This window comes from Nyctibius grandis, chromosome 2, assembly GCF_013368605.1.
Source record: "Nyctibius grandis isolate bNycGra1 chromosome 2, bNycGra1.pri, whole genome shotgun sequence".
Taxonomy (NCBI): Eukaryota; Metazoa; Chordata; class Aves; order Nyctibiiformes; family Nyctibiidae; genus Nyctibius; species Nyctibius grandis.
The window spans coordinates 20,245,108-20,257,854 of record NC_090659.1 but is presented as its reverse complement, the minus strand read 5'-3'; the positions used below and the strand labels follow the sequence as shown (position 1 = coordinate 20,257,854).

The window sequence follows — 12,747 nt, the reverse complement described above, 5'->3', positions numbered from 1 at the left end:
CCCGGGCCACGCTCCGTACCCGCTGTCGGGAACTACAGCCCCAGCCGGCAGCGCGCGGCGCGGCGGGAAGGCGTCGCCAAGAAGAACTACCCTTCCCAGCGTGCCCCGCGGCAGGCAAGGGCGGTGGGTAAGGGCGGGGCTGCGGGCGGTGGCTGCCGTCGCGCCTGCGCGCTGCCTTGCCTCGGGGACCGGCCTCAGCGGTGACCTCGAGCGGCGGTCGGGGAAGATGGCGGCGGCGGGGCTCTCCCTGAGGGTGAAGTTGGGGCGGGGAGGGGGGGGGAGCGGCACTGCGGCCCTCGCAGGGCATGGGGTGGGCGGGAGAGAGCGCGAAATGGCGTGTCGCGCGTGCGCTCTCACCCACCTCCCACGCCCGCGCGGGATCTCGAGTCTTTCCCGTCCCCCACCTCCCCCGTCCCTGAGGCGGGGGGTGGTGGGGGGGCACGCGCCGACGGCGGCCGTTCTGCGCCCCTCAGGTGCGGCAGCTGAGCACGTCGGCGGCGAGGCCGGTCTCCAGGCTGGTCAAGGTGAGGAGGTAGCGGTCAGGGGGGGTCACCGGCGGGGCCGCCGGCTCCTCGGCTTGGGGCCGCTCTCAGCGCCCGCCCGCTCTCTCGCCCGCAGCCGCCCATCCAGGTGTACGGGCTGGAAGGGCGCTACGCCACCGCGCTGTACTCTGCCGCCACCAAGCAGAAGAAGCTGGACCAGGTGGAGAAGGAGCTGAGCCGAGTGTGGGTAAGGTGTTCTGCAGCCGGCGTTTGCCTGAGCTCGCACGGGGGTTGGGGAGCAGCGGGGCTGGCCTACTGCTCCTTGTTAGGAGGGTGGTGCGCCCGGCTCATGCACGCGGTGAGACTCCCACTTACAGCTGGCCTGGCGTGTGTGCTGTCAGCACTGCGCCCCCAGTGCTAAGTTGCTTGGAAGTAATATAGGAGGAGCATCAGCTCTAAAAGAAACATACTGTAAATGAGCAACACCTGGACCTGCCGTACTTCCCATCAACTTCAGACCTCTTCATTCTTACTCAAGGAATGACCATGTTGCCTGCTTTGGGTGGTCCAGTTAGGCCTTGTAATGCTGGAGAACTCCTGGTCCTTATCATGTTCCTTGTTTATCCTCTTAGACTCTCTTGAAGGACCCCAAGTTATCCAGTATTGTTATGAACCCTCATACCAAGAGCACAGTTAAACAAAAAGCTGTGAACGATGCCTTAGCAAAAGAGAAGATGTCCCCTATTACTGTCAACCTGATGAGTGAGTAACCATTTGAATTCTGAAAAACATCTGAAGGTACTTGTTTTTACTGGTAGCTAACCAAATCTGCTTCTAGTGGGTGCTTTAAACCCTTTCAACACGTCTGCCTCTTCCAGACTTGCTTGCTGAAAACGGTCGCTTGCGTTACACTCCAGACATCGTTTCTGCGTTTGGGAAGATCATGAGCGCGTACCGAGGAGAAGTGCTGTGCACAGTCACCACTGCACAGGTGAGTTAGGAACCTCTAGATCAAGCTTAAAAGGTAGCGATATAAAAGGCAAACTTCTTTAGCTAATTTTGCTGTCTGTAGTTTAAGTACTTGCTGTATGAGTAGCAAGGAAATATCTAACCTCTACCAAGGTTAAAGTCTTTCTGCAAGTAGTTTTTTGATATCCAACAATTATTCGTCAAAAATTAAACCTGTTCCTCCCATTTCATCTTAACAGGTAACATCTTTCCTTCCTATGTGTGAACGTCATGGCTGATAAGTCAGCCTGCTGTGCAGATACAACTGCCCCTGTTCTTATTTCTATCATCAGGATTGTACAGATCATGTCAGATAAGCTATTAGCTAGAGCAAAGCAGATACTTGATAGGACTGAGAACGCCTGTGGTGCTTGGTGCTGTGCTTCACGGGGAGCAGCTACCTAATTTGCTACCTGCAGTAATCAGGACAAGTGGCTAGCTCAGAAACCGTAGGAAGACTTTTTCAAAAGTAGCAGACAGGCAAGTCTGGCTGCTGCTCAGGAAGGTGAGAGGGAAGATGGTGTCTCCATGAGCTGTAAACATCAGGCTGGAGGCACGGTAGTTCTGGCACTTCACTAACTTCTTCGTTGATTGATCCATGCCCAGGTGTGGTAGAGTGGGAAGCTGGTCAGCTAGGTATGTACTGGAAATCTGTAGCCCTTGGGTAGGGCTGCAGTGAGCTGCCTACTTGGACTAAATAAAGAGACTGATCCACTTCAGATTAACTGACTGTAGGCCAGGAGCACAATTGTCAGTCTCGTTGGAGGCCTTCAGGGACATGTGGACTCATGCCTGTGCAAACCTTTCCAGAAGTTTTTCCAAATATTTCATATGTAAAGTTACTTTCCTGCTGCTTTTTGTTGTTGTGAGTTTTCTTTTGGCTCTCAAACTGTCAGCTATTAAATAGAAATTATTTAAATTGCCAGTAACACAAAGCCACTACTCTTCGGCGAAGTCCCTTTTGTTTCTGTCTCAATGGTATCTGAGCGACTTGTAGGGAACGCAAGGACAAATTCACAGAGTCTCTGCCACAGGGATGCAAAGTTCTTCCGTGGTGATGGAGAGAGGTGTGCTTAGACAGGAGGGTTCTGCAAACCTGCAGCAGGGCTGGGAGCTCACTGCCAGTGCCCACAGTCACTGCCCAGTGCTTGATATGAAACTATTTCTTCTCAAGCTGATGATCTTAATTGTTAGAAGTGGCAAAATGAATCTTTCCTCGTACAGCCTGAACACTGCTGTGAGGCAGATCTCAAGGTTTTCCATCAAGTGCTTGCTTTGTCAAGTGTGGATTCCTGACACGTGCTGTCTGAAGATGACAGCATCAAATTTTTGCTGGGAATATGTGCACAAATAACACAACGTTTCATGAAATTAGGAGGGTACAAAGTGACTGCTGTTTCTGTGCTGTCCTTTGGTTATTCCTGTTCAGGAAGGCTGCTTAACCTTGTCTTCATGGTGGAAGTGTCTGTCTATAGAAGAATCTGAACAGAAAATTTGTGTTCTCATTATACTATTTGAATATTTTTAAGTCCTTCATTTTCCTTGTCTTCTATTCATATTTTTCAGCCCTTGGATGATGCCAGCCTTACTGAGCTAAAAAGTGCCCTGAGTGGATTCTTGGCTAAGGGAGAGGTCTTGAAGCTGGAGACCAAGGTCTGGATTTTTGATTTGTAAATAAATTTCATCAAGTTCATCTTAAGCTGGGCTTCTGTCTCTCTGATCTTCTAAAAGAATTTTACTGAATCCAGTTGCTATATTATATAGTTCTGTGCTTTCTTGTAGACTTGATGCTTTAATTACTAAAAACTGAACTTTAGAATACAGTGACTGCAAAGTTATTTTTAAAAAGGCTCTTTTAAAAGCTTGTTTTCTTTTTTTTACTAGTGTAAAAATTGTATACTAGGCTAACAAATTTTTGCTGATAGACTCTCTTCGATATTTCTTCTTTAGACTGATCCGTCAATCCTCGGTGGCATGATTGTCAATATTGGGGAGAAGTACGTGGACATGTCAACAAAGTCAAAGATCCAGAAACTCACCAAAATCATGAGAGAGAGTGTCTAGCAAGCTGTCCTCGTCATTCACGGTGAAACCTGTCAGATGGAAACAATAAAATTATTTCTTCTCGAACACACGATGTAAAGTATTTTGATTCAGAAACACAGCACTGAGGGACAAAGATGATGAATCTGCAGTGAGTTTCACTTAGTCCTCACTGAACGTTTCATGGCACAGCTTGAAAATCTAGCTCGCCATGAACACGGGTGAAGGTTGCTCTGAAGGAAATGGAGGATAATTCTGTAGGAGCTGATAAATGGGGTCACTGCTGCTGAGGTTCTGTCAGTCTTCAAACACGACTTTTGCACGGGGCATTGTCAGGACGGCGGAGCAGCAGTCGTGCTGCTGCACGTGCTGTTTCTGTGCGTGGAGGGCGTGAACACTAGAACTGCAACTGGTAGATTCTTTCATAAGTGAGACAGCGGCTGTTAAAACGGTCGTGTCATCAGCGCGTTCTCAGCAGCAAACGCTGTCAGGCCCAGTTTACTTCCATGTCTGTATCGGAGAGAGTTTTGTATATGCCTTAAACTAAAATTATCCTCTAAAAGCTTACTAGTGAGAGGCTAAGGTGTTTGTAGCTTAAAACTGTGTACAAAAATGTTTGGAACAGGACAGGGGTTTGGGACTAGCAAGCACTGCGGCTGTGTTGTCATGACTGGCAGTATGTGGTTCCTGGTTAATGTTTGGACACAAATTTGTGAGTGTCTGGTTTCTGTCTTGAAGTGCTGTGCCTCTGCTTTCTGTTTAGATAATCTTCGACAGGCTTGTGAAGGAGTGTGCAGTGCCTTGTTTCTCGCTGTTGGTCCTTGGTCAAGAACTGACGTTTGGCTTAATTTTGGATGGATACCGTTCTTGCAGGGGTGGAGTGTTGAACAGGCAGCGCTAGCTTATTTCAGTAGGGTTATTACTGAAACCTGCTAACCAGCCACATGTATTGTTTTTTAGAACATTTTTAATAAACAGAAGTAGCCCCTGCAGGGGAGAGGCTGTTTAGCCCTGTGCTTTCTCTGGTACTTCCACACTGAAAGTACAGTTTCCTGCCAGGGCTGCCAGCTGTAGGTGCTGCCCAGAGGGTGTGCAGGGTAAGTAAAGGCTGTGCGGGGCTTCTGGGCAGCCCTCCTGGGGGCAGGGGCCTGGCAGGGAAGGGCTGGGAATGGAAACGCCCTGAGGCAGAATAAAGTGCTTGTTCTGAAGGCAGTGGGGGTGGTAGAATGGGCTTGTGCTGGGGAAGGGGAGGCAACGCTGAAGCTTGTGGGGTCAGTGGTGAGGGTGGGTGGCACTAGGGGCTCCCCTGGAGGCTCAGAGGCAGGGCAGAGGGGCTGCTGGAGGCCTGTGGCCCTGGGAGAGGGGCAGGCTGAGCAGGGCGTGGGGCAGTGGGTGATCCAAAGGGGCCTCCTGCACCCCTGCTTTCCACTCCTGGTGCTGCTCTGTAGCAGCAGTGAGGTGCATCGAGCTGTGCCTGAGGCGATGTGGCTTTTGAGAGCTCAGCACTGTGCTGCGGGGTGCCGGCTCCTGCTCAGCTGGATTAACATGGCCTGGACAAAGCAGCCCCAAACAGCTGATGAGTTTCCCGACGCATCCCATCACACCTACCACCATGGCAGCACGTCGCTCGGCCTACAGCGCTGTCTGGGTGTGCCAACCCAGCCCCAAAACAGCTGCGAAAAAATAGATCCTAGAGGTGCAGGCTTTAGCGGGTGCTGAGCTCGGCAAAGGGACCTCCGGCTTAATAGGACGCCCGGGGTATTGCCCTCAGGGCAGCTGGTGAAATTCAGTAATTATTAACAAAAAGTAAGGGAGAGACCAGCATGGGACTTCCTATATCCTTGGGCAGCAAAGCCACGGGCAGTCGCTGACAAGCTGCCTGAACGTTGCCACTGGCACGCGTGGCCACAGAGCAGGGCCGGTGTGACGTAGAGATGTGCACAAAGTAACAGCACCCAGCCTATTCGGCAATGGTCTTTGGTGAGGTGTTTTGGGGTGGGTGGGTTTTTAATTGTTATTTTTGATAACTTATTTCTGCTGTTTTACCACAGATTCAGTTAACTCTCAATTTTTGAATCTGAAAAAATGCAAACAATGTGTTGCACAGATGAAAAGTGGCACGGGCCAGGCGTTAAATGCTGGTAAGTTATTTCACTGCTGCTGGGGCTATCGCTTTGCTTATACCTCTGTAGTCTTGTTGTCAACAATACTAATCCGAAGATTTATTTAGTAAGTCAGTCTGACACCACATCACTCTTCTTCAGCACTTCTCAAGAATGTAACAGCACACAGTTAAACTTTTTTTTAAAAAAAAACTGCATTTATTCTTGCATAATTTCACTTGCACAACTACAGTCTCATCTGTGTCACACAAATCACACAGCCTAAACTCTTATCAGCGGTTTCCACCTCAGTGACCACAGTCTGGGAAGCGGCACAGTTCCTCAAACAACGGGTGAATGCATTTTAAGGACTTTTGCTTAATTGGACCTTGTCTGTAAATAGAATTATTTAACCAAGTGTGGCTGAGAAAACAACACATTCAGAGCAACCCAAGTACAGTTTAAATTGTCTTAGGAGAAACAGTGGTGCCTGATTGCTAATTATTCATTACACCTATTAGAAATGCTTAAAAAAAAACACGAAAGAAACCAACTTCACAGTATGAACTTTTTACTGTAAAATAGTTAGATGTGATGTAAATGAACAATACAAATTAATTCAATTTTCTCTGAAAAAAAGAAAAGTAACTTTTTCCTCCTATTTGGCCAGATCTTAACACATACACATAACAGTTATTTTATCATGCCTTCATCAATTTTAGGATCCTGTGAATACTACAGACAGTACAATACTTGCTTTTTTTTAAGGAAAAAAAAAAAAGGAAACTAATTGATACCATTTGTGTGGCAGCAAAAAGTGCACTAAAAAGTAACACCACCCGCAGAGGGGAGGAGGATTGCCCAATTCTAAATATTAACATTGAAAAAAAAACCCTATGGATATCTTTGTTTCAACAATTTACCAACATGAAGTAGAAAGTACCTATTACAACAGTGTGTAAAGGCATCTCAATTCCTTGACAGCAGCTTGAGGACTGGATGAGGGTAATTCTGCACAAGCTGTTAACAAAGCCAAAGCCTTCTGGGAAAACCTGCCCCATGCGGAGCAGCTTTGCCTTTTCCCCAGAGGACTGGGGTTGTCTTGCCATGGGGTAGGGGTTGTCTCACCCCGGGGGGGGCACATACCTGCGGCAGCAGCTTGCTATGGGTCTTGCCTAGGTGGGATGTGTGCAGTGCAGGAGGGTCAGTTGCAGGTCCCTCCACACTGGTGTGACCTTTCAGGTGGTGCTGCCTGGTCACCCCAAAAGCAACCATCTTGGGGTGAGTGCAGTGGTGCAAACCTGTGAGAGCCTGAAAGACGTGGTGAGATGGGGTAAGAGGGAGCGAGAGTGGAGGCAGGGAGTTGGCCAAGGACCTGGACCAGTGCCAGGAGGGTGATGCAATCCTGCACCTGACCTTCCCCCTTTCTCTGGGCAAGAATGGGTTATGCCATGGAGCAGCCACCACAGCTGGGAGGGATCTCCCTTCCAAGCCATCACCTGATGGACACCCACTCACTTTTTTGGGGGAGGGGGCAGAGATCCTGCTGCTCACCAAGCTCTTTTTAGCGCTGCCCCTATTTCTTCCCTTTTCCCCCTACTCCACCGCATGCCAGCCCCCCCCCCCTTCACTTGTGCTCACTGTGGCAGGCAGGAGCTGCTGCCTGGGGGTCTGACAGGGGGTCTCAGATGAAGCACCAACTCCCTTCACATGCACGACACGTTAAGATTCCAAAATCCAGTTTTAAAAGCAGCACAAGAAATTCACCTACAGTCCCAGCCAAGCCTTTGACAACTGTATCAAGCGACTAGGCTAGTTTAACCTTCTTACTACAGCTCTTTATTCTTTTAAATTAGGTCCTAAATATATCCTCCTATGTACAGAAAAATAGTTTCCCAAGGACAGTCCTTATTTTAAAATATTTAAATGAACAAAGAAAACTGGGTGCCTATAAACGTTTTTTCTGTTCGATTTACTCAGCATTTGACAATGACAACACAGCTGTGTTTGTTTTTATATTATATATACAAATAATCACACATATATAAGCATGTATTTAACTATAGATACATCAATATGCATGTAGGACAAGAGTGTTGGGGCTAAACAAATGCCAGGATACATGTGGAATGTACGTACAGAGCAAACCCCTCAAAGTTAAGGTGATTTAACCCGATTCACAGCTTTTCTGTGTTTCAAGGGTTTTGAGTGCTGGATTTGAATAAACTGGAATATCACAGTAGCAAACGGAGCAGTAAGAAAGTAGAGACCACTGTTGCAGTAAAAGTCTGGACCTGTCACATCTCAGTTTTGAAAATGTATTTACTAATATTACAAAAACTGCATTATCCACAATGTTTTCTCCCCAGCCCTGCTCGCATGTAACAAAAAGTGATTTATCTCTTTTTAAAGGGTAAAAAAATTGTAAAATGAACATTTTAAAAGTTCCCTCATAAAATCTCATGCTGAGAAAATATATAATAATTAAGTGCATCTAGAAAAAAGTTCTGTAATTTATCAGTCATTTGGCTTAGTGTCAGCTCAGTGACATGCTCCATCTTTCAAGGTGCCCAAGTCAACTCACCAGCTGCGTGCAGCATCTCAGGGCTTCACAGACTGGCTTGCTACCAGCACTATACTTGGCAAGGTAGTTGGTATTTCCAAGGCCAAGGTCAGCCTAGTGGTTTTTTTATTTTACAGTGCTTTCAAATGTGTTGCAATCTGTAAGTATATGAATTATGGTTTGCCCGATAAATACAATTCTGGTGAGTTTAGTGGCTGAAACCATTTTTGGGAAGATAAGGAAGAAAACAGATTCAGTTGCAAAGACTGTAAACTACTTCTGTATTTTATCTCAATCTTAACTTTTTGTTTGATGCTCTATTGCAGTCTTCCAGACCTTACAGAGTTTGAGCCAACTTCATAACGTAGGCTCTAAATTATCGAAGCTTTTTTAATTCCTCCATGTGTCCTCAGCAAAGCACGTAGGCACCCAGCTGGCTTTATGTACACCTTTGCACTGAATTGGGGCACGAATTAAGCATCTGCTAAAGTGCTTCGCTGGGCCAGGGGCTGGAGGGCTACAGCAGAGATGACAGCTGCCAGATGAGCTGTGAGGGAGAAGCCTAGAAAGGAGTTCCTAAAACAGCACTGTTTCACAGAGCTGAGCTTCAGGGGTTGGGATTAAAGGGAAGGAAAGAGCCAAGCTTTCCAAAGGACTTAATTAATTACAGGACAGAAGCACCAGTTTACTGACAAGATGTATACAGAAGAAAAACCTAGTAGGACCACAACAGAGCAAGGCAGTGAGATGAGGTGTGTTTTCCAGTCACCTGCTGCATTTGTTCGTGCAATGCAGCCAGTGTTTGGCTTGGAGGGAGCCAAGGGGCTCAGCAGGTGGGAAAAATCATGGCCAGGAAGGGATCCTCAACATGATCCTCAACCCTTCCAGCGATGAACTGGAGGCTGCGGGCTTGCAGCATGGGCAGCAGGAGCTCATAGCCTGGCACTGCGGCGAAGGACTGCACGCATGCGTGCTCAGGTGGCAGGGTGGACCTCTGAAGGGGGAGAGCTGAACCTGCTCTGGACATAATGACTTCCAGCTGCATCTGACCAAGCACAGGGGAAAATGTGCTCAGGTGGTTTCCCTGAGAGGCATCTCTGAAGGGCTGATTCATGTCCACAGGGAGAAAACGCTCTTGAAGCAGATCAACAAGACCAGGTTGATTCTTACTGCAATCAGAGCCATGATGGAGAGGTCCTAAAAGCGGGTGAAAGGACAGACATCCACTCTGCTGCTGTATAACGGCATCAGTGGCAACCACCTCATACAGCTGCATATGAGGAAACAGTCCTTTGAGAAACAAACTGGCACATTGATGCTGGCGCAGCTGGTTCCCTGTATGGAAAGGGCCTGTACCCCTGAATCTCCTGGATGGTCATGGGAACTGCCTGGGTGGCAACAGCAAAGCAAAGAGCCTGACAGCAACGTTTATAAGCCCATGAAGTCCTTGTGAAAGCATCTTGAAACAGCACAGTGCCTAAGCATCTCGGAGGTATATCTCAGCAGAGAATTCCTGGAAAGGTGAGTACAAGGGCTGTTAAAAACACTGAAAAGCTCCAATTCTATAAAAAAGTGCACGCAAACTCCTGCATAAATACAGAGCTGCACAAAATCCAGCGTGGTTCTCCCAGGCTGAGGACAAATACACGGTTTGTTATTAATCACTGTTGTTTGTTATTATTATTATTACTATTATGGATGCTTGGGGTCCTGCATAATTGAAGTTCTGCTGTGAGACTGTGGATCTGATTTTAACCTAACCCCCTACCCCAAAAAAAAGAAAATAAAAAAAAGATTCCTTTCCTTTCTCTGAGGTATCCTGTCCTGTCTGCAGCCACAACAACGCTGATGTTCTGCCCGTCCCCAGATACCACCATCTTTCAAAAGTCATGTTGTTAATAAAAGTGCTGATGTTCCCTTCCAGTTTCTGACCCATTAACTCAGTTCTACTACAAGACTTAAAGCCAAGAAAGCACTAGGAAGAAAGACCACTCTCCTTGTTAAAAAGAATGTGGGAAGATTACAGCTTGGAAACCAAACCACCAGTGCAACTCTTTCCATTGCACGTTTTCTCACAGCTGCAGATTTTGCTCTTTCTTCTCTTTGGGTTTTTTACTCCCAGCTCATCCAAAGCAAGACCACTATTTCAATGAAGGCAGTGAATGCATTAAAAACTCATGGTATTATTTTTAGAAAGACTTGATTGCCATCCGAGGAGTTTGATGCTGATGAATTACTTCTAAGCAAATGGTCTTCTCTAATATAGTAGAGGTGCTAAAAGGTAGAAATGAGACCCCATCTTGAGGGCCAGTCCCAGAGGCATGTACCAACCAGTTCAATGCCGCATTTTAAGGACAAGTAACAAGAGACCTTGTATGCAGCCTCTCTGCAAGGACGAATTTTACCAAAGCAAATGCAGACGGCCAGTCCCAGAGCTCCATAATATACAGGTTTATAACCTCAGTGTTGTAGTGGGGATGCTTATCTGAACAAATCTGCTCTTTCAATCCAAAATGTGATCAAGTATTACCTGGGCTTCAATTTTGTTGTTGTGGTTGTTTTGCATAATATTAGGAAAAGTTTACAGACATCTGGATGGGGCTGGAAAGGGACCTGTGAGCTGAGGTGTGCTATTTTACAAAGATATTCAGAGATAATAACCAGCACCTGAAAAATACGGTCTACATAAATATAGGTACTGAATACCAGTAGCACAGACTAGCAGAGTTTGGCCTGACAGATGGCACGTGGCACTCGTAAGAGGATGGCTCGACCTTCATACATTGTGGTAATGCCAGCTGACTTTCTAAATACACGAAGGAAGGGAGCGACACACCGAACTTCCTAGGTATTGCTGTGTGCCGCTCCCTTCCCCAAACTCTTCAGAACACGGGTGGTATTTAAACAAACCTATGAGAGCTTGCAGTTTTCTCTATGAAAGCACTGGTAGGGATATAGCTCATGAGTCTCTTTTTCCAGTAAAGGGCCTGAGCTTTTATAGCATGAAGTCCTGGATGAGCAAGAGGACTATGCAGATACGGTGGGTAGAAAAGCAGAAACCTGTAGCCCACGCAGCCACGGAGTTGATGCAAAATGATGTGCAAGACTGTGGCATTCCTGAACATGGAAAACCAGGCAGGAGTCAGTGGATTTCTAAGAAACTTTGACTAAAAAGCAGCTCTGTCTAGGAAGCCAACAGTGCCAATATGCTACAGAGCACTGAGGACGAGCAAGCGAGAAAATAGCAACATCCCGATGCACAGTCGTCTGGCTCTAAGGGTATACGTACATTCTGTCCTCGATGCACAGGGATTAGGACAAGCTTCCTCTGTAGGATTAGACCGATTATGAGGGATTCATTAGATACCCGTGAGCCAAACCCCAGCCTTTCATCATCATCGTGTTTGCGTAACTCCTGTTGACATTAACGGGAGTTAAACATTGCTGTGCATCGAGGGTAAGTGGGAAATCACAAGTGATGGTGGTTGGGAAGGTGCTCAGTTCTGTTACAATTCCCCGAAATGGTACAATCGTACACGCCTGTGACAAGGGTCGCAATGTGAGAGGAGCCCCTGCAGCTAAGGGTCCCCCGCTTCCAACACCAGTTGAATCTCAGGGGAAGGTGCAGCTCCTTGAGGCTCCCTTCGAAAACCTGGCCAGGATTTCTGCACTACACCCATGGTCGGTTTTGTCCTGTTTGTCTATGTAGTTGTTACTGTAATTCATGCTGGTGAAAAGATACCATAAAAAAGTGATGATGCTTTTTAAACACTGAAATGAATGTTCACCATATTTACAGCTACTGAGTAAAATTAGGACAGCGATAAAAGGTTAGACAATGACATTTAATGTTACTCCATTAATAGATTTTATCACTTTTTTTATCCTACCACAACAATGTGTATTTTCATATACATTATATTTAATAAAATGTATTGATATGGAATTAGGAAAGCATGGGTTTAGTACTATTTACATATTTTAATTGAAACAATTTTCTTAACAACGTTGAAAAATAGAAACTTAAAGTTCTCTTAATTGTGTTTTCAGCCAGTTAGTGGTAAACAAATGCATGCCTAGGAAGTTACACTCCCTCTAAAACGTGGTCAGTTGAAAGATTCTAACTAAAGTGTGTATCTCTGTTTTGTTTCAAAAAATACATAAGTATGTCTGTCATTTCTGATACAAAATTCTACACTATCTTCAATAAATAAATAATAAAGCGATTCTGAAAAGTATGAAATGTAAACTTTGTTGTCCCTCCAACATACATTTGTTTTTTCCCATCGCTTGAAACATTACAGTGGTCTTTGTAGGAAATTATAATACACAGACACTTCCCAGCACAGCTTACACTTATTACCATACTGTATCTACCTATCTGTTATGAATATATCCTAATTTCCTAATGGAAATCAATAAGACTTGTAGTGCTAGAGAACACCGCCTATACAGGAAAGGTGGAAACCAGTACTGAAAGGACATGCAAGGAACACCAAAACCTAACAACAGGCTCCACAAGAACGTTCACATGCTAATGAAACAGGCT

General features: G+C 46.2%; 2 protein-coding genes across 2 annotated transcripts in view; one reads left to right on the top strand and one right to left on the bottom strand.

Moving 5' to 3' along the window:
* The first annotated feature begins 152 nt into the window (after nucleotides 1-152).
* Nucleotides 153-3,620, top strand: ATP5PO (ATP synthase peripheral stalk subunit OSCP). Its single transcript, XM_068425455.1, has 7 exons — nucleotides 153-253; nucleotides 474-524; nucleotides 619-729; nucleotides 1,115-1,244; nucleotides 1,361-1,473; nucleotides 3,057-3,143; nucleotides 3,441-3,620. Exons 1-7 carry the CDS (start codon nucleotides 227-229, stop codon nucleotides 3,552-3,554), a joined length of 633 nt encoding a protein of 210 aa, XP_068281556.1. The 5' UTR covers nucleotides 153-226; the 3' UTR covers nucleotides 3,555-3,620.
* A 2,258-nt stretch (nucleotides 3,621-5,878) lies between these two features.
* Nucleotides 5,879-12,747, bottom strand: part of ITSN1 (intersectin 1) — a 150,784-nt gene continuing 143,915 nt past the window's right edge. The window contains exon 40 of the mRNA XM_068425074.1: nucleotides 5,879-9,711. The gene's annotated coding sequence lies outside the window, so the exon portion shown is untranslated. The remainder of the gene's footprint in view (nucleotides 9,712-12,747) is intronic.